We start from the raw sequence: 19,444 nt of genomic DNA, 5'->3' as shown, positions 1-19,444 counted from the left end.
AATTCAAGATGTATCAGATTTCCTAGTTTTGCTAACCTTCAATTTGGTTTGATTCAAGAGAGAGAGCAGTCGACCAAACGTAGAAGGAATAATGTTACTAAGAGAATTGAAAGAAACATATAACCCTACAAGTTGAGTGAGGTTTGAAAGTGTTAGGAACAGTTTACCATGAAGATTATTAAAGCACAAATTAAGATAAGAACGCTTTGTGAGGATACCAATTTCTTTGGGGATACTTCCTATAAGCCCCCATTCCAAAAAGATTGAGGTATATCAAATTAGAGAAGACAGTGAAATTCAAGTTCTGTAGTCCCAATAATTTGGACTCATTATAAGAATTAATATTCAATATAAATCTATCAATCTCTACAACCTTTCCAGTATCGGCATAGCTGATCCCGATCGAATAGCAATAATATAGGATACTATGAATATGACTCCACCAACCACTTTATATTAAAGCATGTCTCTTTCAATTATTGAAGGAAGACTAAAGCATTTGATGGGAGCACAAAAGTGCCACCGCAATAGTAAAAACAGCAAAGTTACTACTACACTTTCCATCAATGAGTGTATATGTTTATAATATACAATTGGCAAGAGTGAAGAGTGCCATTGTTCAACAATGTTCTCAAAGAAAGAGAGAAACATTATTATGCGTTACTGTGGAAGAACAAACAGTGAAGAAGAGGCTCTGTATAAATAAGTGAATATGCATGAGTGTACAAACAAATTTATATAACCAATGGAATGAGTGTTAAACCTGAAAGTAGCAAAACATGAACTTGTACGAAAGAACCCAAAATAGAAAGAAAGCCATCAAAATCAACGTTGAGTAATCATAATTCAAAATCAAAGGAACAGAGAATTAATGGTGTCTATAAGTCATTTTCAGAGGCACATTAAGGTACCAGGGAGAAGTTGGGTGAGGTGAAGTGAAGTGTTGAAACTTCAAACAACCACTAAAAAGAGAAAAAAGAAGACGAAGACTTTTGTTTCAATTGAACATGTGACATGGGCACATGGGACATCAGTACATGTCACATGGAATTGAATCTCTAAAGACTAATTGCTTTGAAAAAGTGATCTTCCATGCAATTTCTTATTCATTCACTTTAACTTTTGGCCATATCATTAGTTACTGGTAACATGAAAAATAAAACTAATCAATAGAAAAAAGGCAATCTATTAGATTAATTTATCATGAACTTTAGGTGAAATACTAAAATCTGTTGTGATATGGAATTAATTAAAAAAAGATACAGACACACATTCCTTACTTGTAAATTACTTTTATTATCAACAGTTCCTCTCTTTATAAATGTAACTCAATTGATAGACAGTTTGACACATGACTGATGACCACATTGAAGTCTCTCACACACCGTGCAATATAATCAAGTATTTGAAATATTTTAACTCTTCTAAATGAACAAAGAAAGAAACCACAAATAAAAAAAATATAATGAAACAAACAAACAAGGATATATAATGTTCCACATACTAGATTTGGAGGCAGTAAGCAGTAAACTATATATATAAATCAGGAATTAAGAAGTGAGAACATGAAGTAGCTCGCAAGGTAATCAAACACTTTTGGCAATCTCTTTTTAATTTACTATTGAGCTTTGCAATTCAAATTTATCTAAACTCCTATAAGCTCCACAAAATTTAAGTGAACTATTGAGTTTGAATGTTTGATTATCTTGACAATGTGAATAACAGCACTTTAAAAATAAAAAGAGACTTAAATTCATTTGACACTTTTATTTTATGAAGTATATAGACTTCGATGAAAAGTTGTATTGATGTATGAAATGCATAAGACACCGACATTCATTCATACTTGTTCAACACACGTCTGGCATACCCAATTATGCATAAACAAAAATCAGAAAAGTATTCAAAATAAAAGATATTAAAAATGTATAATGTAGTCACAATACAAATTTATTATCCAAATAAAAGATATACAAAATTCAGATAAAAGTATTCAAAATTTTATTCTTTGTCTATATTATTAGTATGAACTGCTAAAAGTAGTTTGTATTATTGATTAATCTAATTAAAAAGGATACAAAAAATATTAAAAATAAAAAAGGTGAAAAGAACGGCGAAGATGTTAACACAGGATGTAAGCTAAGTAAAAATTGAACTAAAAAGAAAACTCGAACTTTGTGGAAAAATTGGATAGATCAAAGGAAATACATGGGTCTTAAGACTACATTTTGTTATGAGAACAAAACAACACAACAGAACGCTGAGAATAAGATACATAAAATAGAGACACAGAAATTATTATTCTTATATTTTATTTGATGATAATTTAAATATAAGAAAGAACAAATTATTAAACTCCAATTTACTCTCTTTTTCTCATACAAAAAATAAAAAAATAATAATAAAAAATGATTACAAAATTAATAGAAATAAAAAAAAATAAATTGTGTTTTTTATTAGATAGTATCTCTATATCCTATTTAAAAGAACATAAAATACACTAATTTAATACAAATATAATTTCATATTTTTGTATCCTACAATATTACGTGCCTATATATAAACGCAACTTAAATGCTTTCACTAGTTCGCTGACCTCGGATGATCCATATGACTAACCTCACCGAATATAGTAATGATTATTCATAGGATTTATTACATGGTTTTGAATAGTAAAGGCATAGCAAATTCTAAATAAAAAAAATTAATTGCTTAAATAATAACAATTAATGAGTGTAAACCTGAAAGTAACCAAATATAAACATTTGTATGAAAGAACCCAAATCGGAAAGAAAGCCATCAAAATCAAAGTTGAGTGATCAAAATTCAAAATCAAAGGGGACAGAGAATTAATGGTCTCTATAAGTCATTTTCAGAGGCACATTAAGCTACTAGGGAGAAGTTGTGTTAGGCAAGGTTGCGAGAACCGAACCGGTTATCGAACTGGTCAAATAACTGGTTCAATGGTCCAATTGGGGTCGAACGTGGTTGAACTGATTTTATTAAATATACAATAAAATCATTAAAAATTCAATATACAATTTCAAATATTCATATTTAATATTTTCTAAACTAATAAAATTTAAAAATTTACCATTTTACATAATAATTTGTTTATATTTTATCATTAAGAATTGATAATAAAAAAAATTTAATTAACTTCTAAATTCTAATCAAGTTCAATTACTTGACAATCAAGATAAACACTCCAAGAATTTGTGGACTTACTGACAAGTCTCTTCATTATTCTTACCTGCAGAATGGATTCTGATTGAGTGCATAAAGTGCGGCAAGCGCAATTGCTGCAGCTATCAATGAGGGGCAGTGCAGAACAATTTGACAGTGCATAAGACCAAGTTCAGCCAGGAAAAAAATCATGTTCTCCAGCTGCATTTTGTGTTTAAATATATCAAAGTAAAGAAACCATGGAACCAAATCTGCACTGCAATAGTGCAATAATTACTATGCATCATGGTCAGGATTCAATATAATTTGAAAGAAAGAAAAGGCAGCACAATTCTAACCTAGTTGAGTTGCCATACTCCATATTTCCAGATCAGATTTGATAGGTTGCTCCTTAGGAGCATGAATCACGATAATGATGGAACCGGCAATGCACATTATACATCCCAAAACCCCAATCGAGTGTAGCTTCTCTTTCAGGATAATCTGAGCCAAAACAGCACTAACGGATGCCATCGCCATGCAAAAGGTAAAAACGAAGTTAGAGGTTAATATTGTCTTCACACCAACTAGAGAAGAAAAGGTAAAGCCGAATACCTCACGATAATGCTCAATGCGCCAAGAGGGGTAACTAGAACTGTTGGGGCAAATGCATAGGCAACAAAATTTGCAATCTCTCCAACAATCACTAAAGAATAAACCACAAAGAAACAGATTCTGCAAGATGTCAACTAAAGATAAAAGTTGCATTATAATTTAAAATCTCCATATTCTAGACTGATTCTATTCTAATAACCATCAATAGCTAATACACAAAAGTCAATACTATATAAAATTCAGAACCCAGAGACCAATGCAAAATGAAATTACTTCAACCTAACCCATTGAATACAAACTTTCCCTTTTGATCCAATTAAGCCATAATAAGATCATTGAATCAAATCAAAACCAAGAATGAGGAGAATAATATCCATTGAAGTAACAGAAAATCTAACTAACAAATATAAAATCAAACAATATAAAATCAAACAAACATTGGGAGCTTACTCGTAATCATCCCCACCCACCAGAGTGGCTCCAATAGATAAGAATAGCCACCAACACCTACAAATAAATAAATAAATAAATTGAGAAATTGATTGGGAACAAAAAAGAAAAAGATGAGAAATGAGAATTGACGAACCAGCCCTAACACCGCTGATTCAATATAATTTTTTTATTTTTCTTTCTCTGAGCATGCAATTTACACAGATGTTAAGATGAACTCAAATTACTTACGATGACAAGGAATCTAGTTCACTTGTAGTAACATGAGACATGTTGGTGAACTCAGTTATTCAAGGCAAGACCAAATACCAGATTTTGAATCAACAAACCAAAATCAAACTCTAGGTAATCAGGCATTTCTAGTATGAAGTGTATATACATGCTAAATGAATAGGAAGCAAACTTATAGCAAAAATATTCAAAATCAAAATCAAAATAAGCACTCTAGAAGCAAATAATCAAGACAAAAGAAGGATTGGAGCGAGGAACGGAAATTGACATGACAAAGTGCACCAAAAGCTATGTTGGACCTGGTGAAGAAACATAGGAAATGCCATGGAAATGTTGGACCTGGTGAAAGACAGCTGTTCATGACAGCAAAATAGTTTCCGAGTCAAAAAGCTTATCTAGTTACAATCATGGATTTGAGTTTACTATGCATGGAAACTTCATAGATTGTATGTTACAAGTTTCTCACCTTGAGCAAGTCTAAAAGAGTTGAGTCTTCAGGATTGCTCATGCTTAAATCTGAAGATTGAAATTGCACAGAAAAAATGTAACAAGTTTATTAAATAATAAATAATCAGGAATCTCTAGGAAAGTTGCAACATGAACTGCTTACATAGAAAGTTAAAAGATAAAGATGTGACATTTTGTGTTTACCCGGGAAACCTTCGCGACCAGCAGGGTTAACAATGATCCTCTTCCAAGAAGCACCAACTGCGATCAATAATCGAAACATTTTTTTCAATCATGGTTAACAAAAGTTGTTAACAAAAGCAGTCTACAGAAGTCCACATCACAGTAGCCAATTCCAAAGCTCAAAAAAAAAAAATGACAATATCAAGTTATGCAGTTAGACTAGTCTTCAAGCATAAAACAAAATCTTCCAAGTGAAGTAAGTTACTGTAAAATGCCTAAATTACTAATACTCGATAATTTTGTTAAATTCTGAAACAATATCAGCTGATTGAAACCTTTAGCGTGACACCCTAAGAAGCTCGAACTGGTTACATAATTATCGGAAAATGAAATCATGGTGTTTAAATGTCACAAGCTAAACCTCCTTTATTATTAGAACTTACTCACTCCCTATATTAATATACAAAGAAAAACTCTGTTATCCTTTGTTAATAAAATCATAAATTATTTTATGAAAAATAACAAAATGTCGTAGATCAAGCTTCAAAAACCGTTTATATTAAAACACAATGATAATTTTCTTGATGGAACCTAATGGAAAAAGAAGTAATGAGGTAATAAGGTGCACGAACAAAATAAAGTAGAGAAGTGAAAGAAATTGATACCCATCCCGAGTCCACAGAGAGCGACGTCATTGTTCTACTTTATGTACTTCTGCACCAGCAAAAAAATTAAAAATTGAAAGCCAAAATTAAAGCAGTGGCACAATCACAAAATTAAAAATCGCAGGGAGTGGACCAAAATAAAAATCCGATGGAACCAAAACCAAAATCAAGAAGAGGAAAACCCTAAATTCGGTAATTTGATAACAGCACATTACAAGAAATGAACCAAAATAGAACATCCATGAAACTATTATGAAGAAATAAGCAATAAGGAGTAGGGGTGTGCATGGCCCGGCTCGGCCCGAAGACCCGGCCCGGTCCCGAACACTTTAAGGGCTAATTTGGTGTGATTTTATCGGGTCTAGGGCCGGGTATGGGTCTCAAAAATAGACCCGGTCATAATTTCGGGTCGGGTCCGGGCCATAGCTCGGGTCACCCGAAGTCGGCCCGGTGGCCCGGTCATCATATATAATTAATATTTTGTGTTATTAGTGATGGATGATGGCTATTATTATGTGAAATTTAAGTGTTGTAAACCTTAATATTTTGTGTTATTAGTCATTATATATAAGACTATAAGTTAATATTTTATGTTTAAAATGCATAAGACTTTAGACTAATGCATAATATTGTGTTATTTGTATTGATTTAAATATTTGGTGTTATAGGCAATATTAGTATTGATTATGGTTATGCTTTAATTTTAGAGAAGAGTTGGTTCTTAGTATATATTTCTAAGTGAATTTTACCATGTCAAATAATGATTGGAGTCTTGGAAATTTGGATATTTTTACATGCTAACTTACAAGAAGGTATCAAGATAATATAATGTTAACGGCCCGGTTTTCACCCGGTATAATCGTGGCCCGAAAGTGTATAGATTTCATCGGGTCTAGGGTCAGGTTCGGGTCTTAAAAATAGGCCCGGTATATATTTCGGGTCGGGTCTGGGTCACACCAAACCCGGTTTCACCCGGCCCATGCACACCCCTAATAAGGAGCATCAGGTCAATTATCAAAGCCGCATAAAAGACGAAATGCTAGAAACAATAATTAAGAGTGAATACAAAATCGAAAACGAAAGCATTATTGAGAGAGCATGTAATTAGAACAATTAGCATATAACAATCATCGAAGTAATTACAACCACAGGATGTGAATTTAGTTACAGATCTAAGAGTGAGAAGTTCTTAGAACGCAAACTGAGAAACAGATTGAGGAGGAGAATGCACGTTAATGGACGAGGAGAAGCTCGCAGATCTGGAGAAAATCTTAACGGAGGAGGAGAAGCTCGCACATTGAGTGAGTGTGTATGATAATATTGACAAAATATGAACAGCGAAAGCATAGAAAACAAAACAAGACCCTTCAAGATAAGATTTTTTTGAGTAATGTGGATCCCACATCAATAAAGACAAGCACCGTTACATTCGTTAATAAATCATCATTTTCATTATAAAAAAATAAGAGGCCATATAAAGAGGCCTAAAACGTCTTTTTTTAAAGATGTTTTTATATTGTGTTTTAATTGATTTCTGTATAATTTATTCGGTGTTTCTCATTATATATTATTAAATTTCTCAAAAATTTTTCTTTCTAGAAACAATAAAAAATATTTAATTTAGACTAAAACAAAAAAAGTAATAGATTAACTATTAGATTTTTTTTAAAAGATTATTTATATAAAAAAATATATCACATTCATCAAAATATATATATATATATATATAGAAGGAGCCTTGTTCTATACCACTATTTCATAGGGGACAAACGGGAGTTATAACACTATAGAGGGTACCCCATTAGGGGGACTACTAACTCCTGTTTTAAGTCTATCTAAAGACCTCTCTAGGCCTCTAGTTGGCTACTATGGTAGTCCCCCTCCGAGAGCCAGTTTCCTCTATCTCACCTCCCCTGATACTGTATGGAACTTGACATTTGCCAAGCCGGGACACATACAATATTCACCAGGGTATGGAGCCGACGTCGATCACAGACAGCCGCATAAGGTCCTCACTCTCATGCAACGGAATGGCGGCGGCAGCCCGGCATACAGCTATATATATATATATATAACAAGCTCTTAAAATTTTTATAAATAAAAAAATAATTAATTTATATTCGTACAATATATAAAATAATTACTATATTATTATTATATTATATATTAAGATTCACTATTTTAAATTTTTTTTATTTTTAATATAAGCATTAGAAATAAATAAAATTTTTATAACTAAATGTAGTGTAACAAAAAATATATAATATTAATTAGTTCTTAAAATATTCTAAAAAAATAGTTTCTTTCATTTTAGTAAAATAACTATTTATTAAAGTAGACAAATTAATTATTTTCTTCTCATATACAATTTTTTTAAGACATAAAAGTAATTAATTAAGACGTTGGTTAAGATAATTAAAGTCACTATTTCATTAAATTTTTAATTTTAAAAAAAAATTCTAGTTAATTTTGGTATAGAAATTTCTAATTTGAAAACATTGATAAAAATTATGTTGAATTTTGATTTATTTGATTCTCATTTAAATTAATCACTACATAAGTTAAAGTTATGTTTTGAAGTTATATTCGAGTTTTAATCTGATTTTTAAAGTTTCAATTTACTTAGTTTGATTTTTTAACTTAGGTATCCATGACTCATATTAGGGTTTTAAGTGTTTAGTTGAAAAAAAAAGGTAAAAAAAATTTCAATTGTCACATCAAACAGTCGCTAGAATGTATAATGTAACAGTGGTTAGTCCATCTCAGCATGTCGTTAACGATTTTGTGAGACAGTGACAAAACTAAGATTAGGAACTAATGTGAGTCATAACTATTAAGTTGGGAGACTAAATTGAGTAAATCGAAATTTTTGAAATTAGATTGAAACATAGTTGTTAAAACCAAACTAGTGATCGAACCGGTCAAATTACTAGTTTATTGGTTCAACCGATAAATCACTGGTTGAATCTATAAAACCGGTCTCACGTAAATATAAAATATAAAATAGTTAAAAACTTAAAATTAAAATTTGAAATACATATCTTCACTAACATTTTATGAAGAATCAAGTCTCAATTTCTGAAAATAACTAATATAAAAAAATCACAAAATTTTAATACTACAATAGTATCTTATTTTGACATAATAAAAAAATAATTAATTCACAAAGCCTATCATCTAACTATAATATTAGTAGATTTTAACACTAACATAAAAATAAATAACCTTAATCACAATACTAGCAATAAAATAGATCAAGTAAATTAATAAATTTTTAGTGAAATTTATATTTATATTAATAATGGTATATAATTAAAATATAATTAATTTTAAAAATAGAAAAAACAAAAATTAAATTAAATTAGATATTTATGTATACTATATAATTAGTATTTGTCAAATATAATACTTAGAAGTAGGAACGGATCCAAAAAGTTTAGTATGGAGGGGCTGAATTTTAGATAATTTTTTTTATTTCATAAAAATAATTAACATATAGTTATTAGAGTTAGTTTTTTAAAAAATTTATCAAATATATATATAATTATAAATTTTTTCACAATTTTATTTTTAATATGATAGTTACATAAAAAAAATATAACAATATCAATAGTACATTATAAAATTATAAAGTACCAATAATTTATAGCGTGTTTAGTTAAAAATGATCACATATCTTATTAATTCTTTCAAAAATTTTTAAAAATTTGAAAATAAATGATAAATTATTAATTATTTGAAAGACACAATACCTTTATAAAATACAAGATATAAGATATTTTTATAAAAATTTTTCTTTCAACAACGTAAATTTAGAAAAAAAAGTATTTTTTATAAGAAAAGAATATTTAAAGTACATAATGTGATTACCAAAATATAACTACGTAAGTTATTATTAATATAATAATATAAATTTTAAATATGTTAATATAAAATAAACAAATGATTTTTTTAAATAAATATAGAGATTATTATATAAAAACTAATTTGAAAATTACAAAGACTTGAGGATATGATATTAAATTAGTTAAGTGAAAAATATTAGTGAATTAAATAATTAAGACATAAATCTATCACATAATAAAAAATAATACATATAAAAAGACTAAATTATATAATATTTTTTATATTTTTAAATACATATCTCATATATAAATATCGTTTCTAAAAATTTGGGGGGGGGGGGGGCGAGGCTCTAAGTCCGTCCCTGCTTAGAAGTGCAATGGCTAAGTGGCAAGTAGAGGTTGCTTTTGCTCCAAGGTTCTTGGTTTGAGACCTTGTGGAGACATTTTAAAAAAATTTTCAAGCATACCAGTTCGGTTAGACCGGTTTGTACCGGTTCTTATCGGTTCACACCGGTTTTATTCCTCAAACGGTCCAAGGAGTAAACCGAACCGAACTAGGGTTCGGTTCTAGTCCGGTTCACTAGTTTTTCGGTCGAACCAGCTGATCCAGTTCGGTTTTTACAATTATGGATTCAAATACGAATATAATTTTAGAGACTAATAAGTATTATCTCTTTGTTGACAATTAAGTTGTTTTAATGGTAATTAAGATATAATAATGGTTTATAATAAAAGAAGCATTCTTTTGCAACAATGAACCTATAGTAGTAGTTAGGGGTGTTCATAGATTATATCATATCCATATAAATCCACAGTATTTATCCGTATCTGATATGTAATTTGAGGATATGATCTGATCTGTAAGATGATCGGATTGGATCGAATCGGATCCACACTCTAATTAGATAGAAGTAAATATGTTTACAAAAGTAAACAAAAAAATTATTGACTTTTTTTATAAAAATAAAATTTTTTAATATTTTTTATTTTATGGATATATTTGATATCTGATCCAAACATAAAAAGTGTGAATATCGAATTTGATCTAATGAGTTTAGTGCGGATTGGATTGAAATTTCAGCCATATCCCATCTCTGTAAACACCCCTAGCAATAATAATTAAAAAATTATAATTATTATATTTTTAACTAAGAGAAAGTGCAAAAAAAAAAAGTACTAAATACAAGAACATTTAATCAAGTATTAAAAGAAAATTTTACTTTAAAACAATTGAACTTTTTTTGCTTTTATATATATATATATATATATATATATATATATATAATGTAATAATAATAATAATAATAATAATAATAATAATAATAATAATAATAATACGATAATTGTTTTATATATCACACAAATATAAACATATTTTTTCTATGATCTTAAGAAAGGTTTTGTAAATCCCTAACTTTGTTATCGATTTTTGTAGTGTTAACCCTCATATTATCAATTTGATTCGTATATAATTCGGATGATAAATTATTTGGTGACGTGCTTCCTTTTTTACTGTGATATACTTGTTTATTATTATTATTATTATTATTATTATTATTATTATTATTAAAAAATAACAGGCCAAATTATTGCCATAACATAATAGAAGCAGTGGTGGAGCTTAGTTCAGACAAGGGGTGGCCATGGCCCCCCCAAACTTTTTATAAAAAATTTAGTAGTATTTTTTTAAAAGATAAAAAATAGTTCACTTGACTTAAATACTTTACTATGATTTAAAGTATCTAATAAGTTCAATAAACAACACTCTCTCTATCTTTAGGTTCAAATATAAAAAATTAGATATCTTTTATTTATTTAATTTAATATTATTTTATATTTTACTATTTATTTAATTTAATGTTTTATATGATAAAAAATAATAGAATATTCAATAAGTATTAATATTATTGTATTTGTATAAATTGATAAAAAAATTCAATAAATATTATAAATTTTAATATTTGTCCTTCTAACTTCTTTATATATTTTACAGGATATATATTCAAATTTTTATATAAAATAATAATGAAAAATCAAAGAATTGATACATTTTTTAAGAGGAAGGCTAATATTTAAGAAGGAGAACATATAACTTTTACAATATCAACACATGTAGATAGTTCTTCTACTTTAATGAATCACGAAAAAAGTGAGATATAACCTTCAAAAGTTCAAAAAGTTATATCTGATGACTTTAACTTTAACTTTTTGGAACGAGATCTTGAAAAATGGCTTTAAATTTGACAGTATCACCCAAATCAAAGAGATGAGATTAGACGAGCTTATCTTAAATGAGGTCCATATAAAAAAATATTTTGACAATTATTTTCTATTTGGCCCCCCCAAAATTTTGTTTCAAGTTCCGCCACTGAATAGAAGTACGGAAGTTTATCATTCTTCTCTAATGGAGGAAACAAAATTCTTTTCAATGGTTTATTTAACGTTTAGTAGAATAAAAATAATTTTTATTAGAATAAATTTTAATACGAGTTTAATATTTTTATTCATCATAAAATATTTATAGAATTACTCGTAGATAAATTTTGAAAAAAAGAAAAAAAACATGATTTTTAATTTTATTTTTAAAATAAACTTTATTTTTAATTTTAAAATAAAATTTATTTTTATTTTTTAACAATATTAATTTTTTCCCGTATATAATTATTCAATTATTTTTTAATCATATATAAATAAATTACTCTTAATAAGACTTTTTTGTGTTGTTCAATTATCTTTTTTAAAAAATAATTAATTATTAAATTAATTAAACTTTTCACAACAAAAATAATAAAAAAAATGATGAACGAACAAAATTAACTATCCTGATAATTTTTTGTATTTTTATTCATATTTTAATTATAAACATAAATATAATTAATTATATTATTTATGAAATGTGACTATAGATGTAGATAAAATTTAGTTATATTACTTATATATAGTTTCATTATATTGTATTGCTTATAAAATTAGATTATAATTATGACAATAGAATTGTTCTTGTATTTTTATATGTGTGACTAATTGGTGGTGTTAAAACATTACTCTTAATTATAAATAAGGTTTATAATTTAAAAAATCAAAGACTCAATTAAAAAGATACGGAAAAAATGAAGTTAAAATATTCTAACTCTTTAAAATAAAAATATTCGAAATTCAATTAAAAATTATTTAAAATTTAAACTCAATAAAAATTTATATTCAATGTGTTTTGTATTAAATATATTTAATAACCTATTATATCATATTGGTTGAAATTAATTTTTATAATTTTAATTTTTTAATAACACTTTATTAGAAAAAATTATCTTTTCAGAATTTTTTAAAAACTAATTAATATTATATATATTTTGTTACATTACATCTTGTTATAAAAAATTTATTTATTTCTAATGCTTATATTAAAAATAAAAATAAATTTAAATTAATAAATTTTAATCTACAATATAATAATAATATAGTAATTATTTTATATATTATACAAATAAAAATTAATTATTTTTTATTTATAAAAAATTTAAAAGCTTGTTTTCTATATATATATTTTGATGAATGTGATATATTTTTTTTGGAAAAGTCTAGGGACCAGCAATTTTATTGCATTTTGGCCAGCATGTAACCAGCAGAGAAATGTGAGTCATTGGATGATATCTCACACCAATCTCACACCATCAAATCATCATTGATGGCTAGTTGATGGCTACCAATCACAAATGTTGCTGGCCCCTTAGCATTGCTCATTTTTTTTATGTAAATAATCTTTTAAAAAAAATCTAACAGTTAATCTATTACTTTTTTTGTTTTAGTCTAAATTAAATATTTTTTATTATTTTTGAAAAAAAAATCTTTTAAAGAATTTAATAATATGTGATGAGGAACACCGAATAAATTATACAGAAACCAATTAAAACATAACATGGAAACATCTTTAAAAAAAGTCGTTTTAGGCGACTTTATTTGAGTGGCCTCCAAAAAAATAATATTATCATTTACCAAAATGCATGGCGTCATAATTCATCACCCCATTGTTGAAATCGGAACTTTTTTTTTATGAAAGTAAAAATAGTGATATACTTAAATATGATAATAATTTTTGGTATTTTATAAAATTGTAAAAAATACATAAATTAGACGAGTCTGATTTTTGTATCTCAATTTTTTTTTATTTTTTTAACACAAATCAAATAATTCTAAACCTCTAACAAATCAAAAGATTCGATTTTTTACTTCTCTAATTAAATAGTTTTACATTTAAAAATAACATTCATTAATTCACATTTTTTAAAAACACCATTGTAATTCCAATATTAAAAACAAAAAGTTGTTAGAATCGGCGTGACATGAAGTAGGTCCCGAACTATCTATGTTACAATTTATATCAGAATTTATAATTTATATCAAAGAATTTCTGCATGTTGGTTAAGTTTAAGATCACTAAATGTGCATTTGAATTTCATAGGTGATAAGTAATTAAGTATTGATAATTTACTAGTGAAAAAAACAAGTCTAACAATTATTTTTGTTCTTAAATGGAACATGCATAATGCATTACGCTCTTAACAAATAGTGAGATCTCACTAATAATTAATATCATTTATATTTATCTATAAATATGATAAGCGTAAGCTGACGATGATATTTAATAATCGTTTTCAACTTTTCTTTTCTTTATACAATAATTTTTTGAATTTAAACGTAATTGCGCATATATATAGTTTGTAATGATGTTGAATTTTGTTTTGATATCACATTATAAAAATATAAATTAGGTTTAATTATTCTATTAGTTTCTATAATTTTAGGGGTGATCATGGATCGGATTCGATCCGCATATCCGCGGTATTTATCCGAATCCGATCCGAAAATTGCGGATATGGATCCGATCCGCAAGGCTTTCGGATCAGATCGGATCGGATCCGCACACTAATCGGATCGGATTGCGGATTTTGTATTGATATCCGCATATCCGCGTATCCGCAAAAATAAATAAATAAATAAAAAACGTATATGAGCCAAGGGGAGTTCAAAATTACCTAAATCCGCCAAACAAAATTCTGATACATCATTCTACCAAAGAACAAATTAATGTAATTCGAATGACATCTTATTGTAAAATCAAACTAGTATAGACGGAGCAAAGTATTTTCATATAAAAACCCTAGCAGAGAAAGAGTACGTACTCCGTACTCAAGGAGAATGAGAGAAGGAGAGAGGGGGGGCGAACGGTTGAGGGTGAAACACAATGAAGAAGATGGCCATGCCATCGGAAGAGATAAGGGGGAGAGCGTGGGTGGGTGTGTATCCGGTGTTAAGGAGGGTTCTTCTCGAGAGGGATTAGAAAAGCCATTCAAGGTCTCTTTTAGAGATAAAGTCATTGGTGCAGAAAAATCTAAGGCCTTTGCATTAGTAGGGTCTTTATCTGGGGATGGTATCGCGACGGTGACAGGTAAGCAGGGTGATTCTCGTCCACCAAGTGTCAATTTTACCAAGGAGGCAAAGAGTTGTCTAGCTGAACCTTATAAGGAAGCCATCGTGATCAAGGTGTTGGATAAGCATTATGGCTACACGGCTCTCATGCATAAGCTTCGGATAGTATGGCGCATCAAAGGAGGGTTTGATTTGTTGGATGTGGGATTTGGATATTTTTTGGTTAAATTTGATATTACTGCGGATCGTGAGAAAGTCATTCTTGGTGGCCCGTGGTTGATAGACGGTCACTATGTTGCAGTAAAGCCATGAGATGTGGATTTTAGGCCATGCGAAAAATCCTTTGGATCAACGCTGGTATGGATTCGAGTCTCGGGACTTCCAATTTGGTGCTACCAGGAACAAGCAATGCTGTGAATTGCTTCTGCAATAGGGATTCCGGTGAAAGTAGATTTGGCTACTAAGCTTGCAGAAAGAGGAAAATATGTCCGTGCTTGTATTCAAATTAATCTTGAGTTGCCTGTAATCAAACATATTATAGTGGAGGGTGTGACTTATGAAGTGGAGTACGAGAGTTTACCGTTGATTTGTGCTACTTGTGCACGATATGGGCATGATAAATCGTTGTGCATGGAGAAGGAGTCCTTGGAAGGAAACGGGAATTCCTTTGGTGATGAAAAAAATAATGAAGCCCCGACATTAGTGCCACACAACAATCATGAGATTCAACAAGAGGCTGAATCAGAAGCTCGTGATTTGGGTGAGAATCCTCGTAATTTGGGTGAAAAATTAGGAGTTGTTAAAGGGAAGGATGTGGTTACGAAATCATTGGCTCCTCACGTGCCTGATGGTCATGTTAATGAGGCATGCATGGATGATGTAGAGGGCTGGCAACAAGTGCTCCGTAAGGGAAAATTCACAATGGGCCAGTCATCAGGTTTGAAGGACCAAGATGGAAAGCAGCACAAGTTTGGTTCGAGAAGGGTTCCAAGACCCAATTTGCGTGGTGATGGAGGTAAATCAATTGGCATTAGGATGGGGAAGCGAGAAAAACATGAAATTGCGCCATCTCCATCACGCAGAACTCCTGCACGTCGTGGAATTTCTCTACGGAAGCGTCCTCGGCCTTCCTCCTTGCAGAACTCGCCAGTTGATAAAAATGGTGGCACAATGGAGGAAACCTTAGTAGATGGAAGCATGGCAGGTGCAGTGTCAGGAGGTCCGAAGGTGACAATTATTGAGGATCAGAGTGTGCCAGTACCGCAGGACAAACCACCTATTGAGGTTGGTGATTCTGTTTAGAGTTTTATGTTCTTATTTATTCTGTCCCTATTATCTATGGATAGTTTAAATATGATTGTTTGGAATATTAGGGGTGCTTCTAATAAGTTAGCCCGTGTGCATTGCAAGGAACTTGTTAGAAAATTTAGACCTGTTTTCTTTATTGTGGTTGAAACTCACTCCCCTTTTCAGCATTTAAAATTATTCTGGGAAAGATTGGGGTATCACTCTGTTGGTATAGTAGAAGCAGAGGGGCATAAGGGAGGTATTTGGTTTCTATCTTCTATGAAGGGTGTTTGTTGTAAGTTCATTGATGCTTTTGATCAGGGTGTTACTGTTGAGGTTCACTTTGATAATTTAATTTGGAGGCGTAGTGGTATTTATGGCAGTCCTCAATTTAATAAAAGGGTTCTCCTTTTTGGATTATCTTGTTGCACAATCCATGGTTTTTCAAGGACCTTGGATTGTTCTTGGTGATTTTAATGAAGTCAAATTTTCTCATGAATCTAAGGGCTGTCAGTTTTCTCATCAAAGAGCAGACATGTTTGCTACTTCATTAGGGGATAGTGGTTTGTTTGATCTGAAGACTATTGGGAGGCAGTTTTCTTGGTACAGGAGGGTGAAAAATTATGTTGGCGTGGCAAAAAAGCTTGATCGAGTCTGTATAAATAATAGTTGGTTATCTATCTTTCCAGAGGCTTATGCAGAAGTTTTAAATAGGCTTCAGTCTGATCATTGCCCTATTCTGGTGCGTTGTAAAGGTCGTCCTCAGCCTAAAGGGAATCGACCTTTTCGATTTGTTGCTGCTTGGGCTACTCATCCTGGGTATAGAGATATTGTGAACCAGTCATGGTGGTCTGGTAATAGAGGAATTCATGGCAAGCTTTCGGAAGTACAGAAGAATTCACTAGAGTTTAACTCAAAGGTATTTGGTAACATTTTTGTTAAGAAATGTGAATTAGAGCAGCAGATTAATTATTTACAAAAGTGTTTGGAAGTGGTGGATAGTATTTATTTGCGTCAGAAAGAGCGACAGTTGCTTGATGATTATAATAATACTCTAGTGCAAGAAGAGCTCCTATGGTTCCAAAAGTCCAGAGAGCAGTGGGTAAGGTTCGGGGATAGAAATACAAGATTCTTTCATATTCAAACTCTTGCGCGAAGGAAGCATAATAAGATTCATGGCCTTTTTCTCAAGGATGGAGTGTGGGAAACTGATCCAGAGGTTCTGAGTCAAGAAGCAGAGTCTTTCTATAAAAGCTTATTCTGTCATTTGGATGATGTTGATTTGGGTTGCCTTGGTGATGTGCCTCTTCCTTCTCTAAATGAGGAAGCTTGCAATAACCTTACGGCACCAGTTACTATGAAGGAAGTCAAAGCAGCGGTTTTTCACATGAACTCTTTTAAAGCTCTGGGTCCTGATGGGTTTCAAGCTTTCTTCTTCAAAGAATATTGGGAGATCATTGGTCTTGATGTCTGGAAGATGGTTAAGCAGGCATTCTCCGGTGTTCCTCTTGATCCGAGAATGTTGGAGACTTTACTAGTTCTCATTCCAAAGGTTGAATCACCGGTATCTATGAAAGATTTCAGGCCGATTAGTCTCTGCAATGTAGTTTACAAGATCATCACGAAGGTCCTTGTTAATAGGCTTCGTCCTCATCTTGCGGAGATTGTTGGCCCGCTTCAAGGAGGATTTATTCCGGGACGAGGAACTCCTGACAACATCATTATTGCCCAAGAAGTCCTCCACTTTATGAAGAAGACTAAATCAAAGAAAGGCACACTGGCATTTAAGATTGATCTGGAGAAAGCTTATGACAGAGTTGACTGGAGGTTTTTAGCTCATACCCTTAAAAGCTTTGGTTTTCCTATTCCTACACTTAATTTGATTATGAATTGTGTCACTGCTTCTTCCTTATCTATTCTTTGGAATGGGAGTCGTCTGAATGGCTTTACTCCTAGCCGAGGTCTTAGACAAGGAGACCCTATATCACCCTATCTTTTTGTGTTGTGTATGGAGCGATTGGCATGCTTTATTAGTCATCAGGTTGATTTGGGCTTGTGGGAACCGGTTGCTATTTCTAGAGGAGGACCAAGAATATCCCACTTAATGTTTGCGGATGACTTGCTTCTATTCTGTAAAGCTACAAAGAGACAAGTGCAAAATGTGATGTTGGTTTTAGAGACTTTTTGCAAAGCATCTGGGATGAAGATTAATGTGGAGAAGTCTAAAGCGCTTTGCTCCAAGAATGTCTCTGCAATAAGGAAAGAGGTTTTCACTGGGGTATCCTCTATCAGATTTGTCCAGGACTTGGGCAAGTATCTTGGAGTTACCCTTAGCCATTCTAGGGTGACTCGTTCAGCTTTCAATGGTGTCCTGGATAAGATTCGGAGTAGGCTAGCAAGCTGGAAAGGAAGTTTACTCAATCGGGCTGGTAGACTTTGCTTGGTTAATTCTGTTGTCGCTGCTATTTCCACGTACCAGATTCAGGTCTCTATTTTTCCCAAAGGAATCATTAGTAAATTGGAGTATATGATGAGGAATTTTCTTTGGAAAGGACAAGTTGATGGAAGAGGATTGAATCTTGTTAGTTGGAAGGTACTGGTTACTCCAAAAAAATATGGAGGTTTAGGGATTAGAGATCCTTATTGTGTAAATATTGCTCTTCTTGGGAAGCTAGTTTGGACTTTCTTCCAGCAGCCAAATAAGCTATGGGTCCAATTGTTGGATGCCAAATACCGATCATCTCTATATGACTGTTTTAGTTATCCTAAGAACAAGGACTCTCCCATTTGGAGGTGTCTTTGCAAGGCTTGAAAAGTGTTGAAGGATGGGTTTGCTTGGTGTATTGGAGATTTGAACCAGAATTTTTGGTTTTCTAGCTGGAGGAAGGAAGGACGGTTATCTAATGAGATCGATTATGTTCACATTTCTGATTCGAATCTCCGGATACAGGATATTTGGTCGGTTGGTAGGTGGCATTTGGATACTTTTTATTCTCCTTTATCTCAAAATCTGAAAGATAATATTCTTTCTTACAATCCAGATGAACAAGCAGGTCCGAAAGTGGGTTGGTATTGGAGTGGGTCTGCTGCCAAAGTCTATAACTCTCGCAATGGTTACTTGTGGTTGTG

General features: G+C 30.9%; 1 protein-coding gene and 1 pseudogene across 6 annotated transcripts; both read right to left on the bottom strand.

Moving 5' to 3' along the window:
• Positions 1–19,444, bottom strand: part of LOC148575317 (MDIS1-interacting receptor like kinase 2-like) — a 52,617-nt pseudogene that overhangs the window by 3,270 nt on the left and 29,903 nt on the right.
• LOC107625941 (putative magnesium transporter NIPA5) lies at positions 2,555–6,025 on the bottom strand. 6 transcript variants are annotated; one of them, XM_088503918.1, is made up of 8 exons: positions 5,757–6,025; positions 5,113–5,169; positions 4,928–4,977; positions 4,761–4,814; positions 4,231–4,287; positions 3,781–3,871; positions 3,525–3,685; positions 2,555–3,437 (listed from the first exon to the last, which is right to left on the bottom strand). In XM_088503918.1, the coding sequence occupies exons 5-8, from the start codon at positions 4,238–4,240 to the stop codon at positions 3,250–3,252; spliced, it is 450 nt and encodes a 149-aa protein (XP_088360044.1). In that variant the 5' UTR covers positions 4,241–4,287; positions 4,761–4,814; positions 4,928–4,977; positions 5,113–5,169; positions 5,757–6,025; the 3' UTR covers positions 2,555–3,249. The 6 variants fall into 6 exon arrangements, 4 of the variants coding, with proteins under 4 accessions (XP_088360044.1, XP_088360046.1, XP_088360045.1 ...); XM_088503920.1 differs by having other exon boundaries at positions 3,781–3,820; XR_015904905.1 differs by having other exon boundaries at positions 3,254–3,387; positions 3,781–3,900.

Source organism: Arachis ipaensis, chromosome B2 (genome assembly GCF_059453495.1).
Source record: "Arachis ipaensis isolate K30076 ecotype BB chromosome B2, ASM5945349v1, whole genome shotgun sequence".
NCBI lineage: Eukaryota > Viridiplantae > Streptophyta > Magnoliopsida > Fabales > Fabaceae > Arachis > Arachis ipaensis.
Note: the sequence above shows the minus strand (reverse complement) of the source record. Positions and strands in the feature narration are given on the sequence as shown.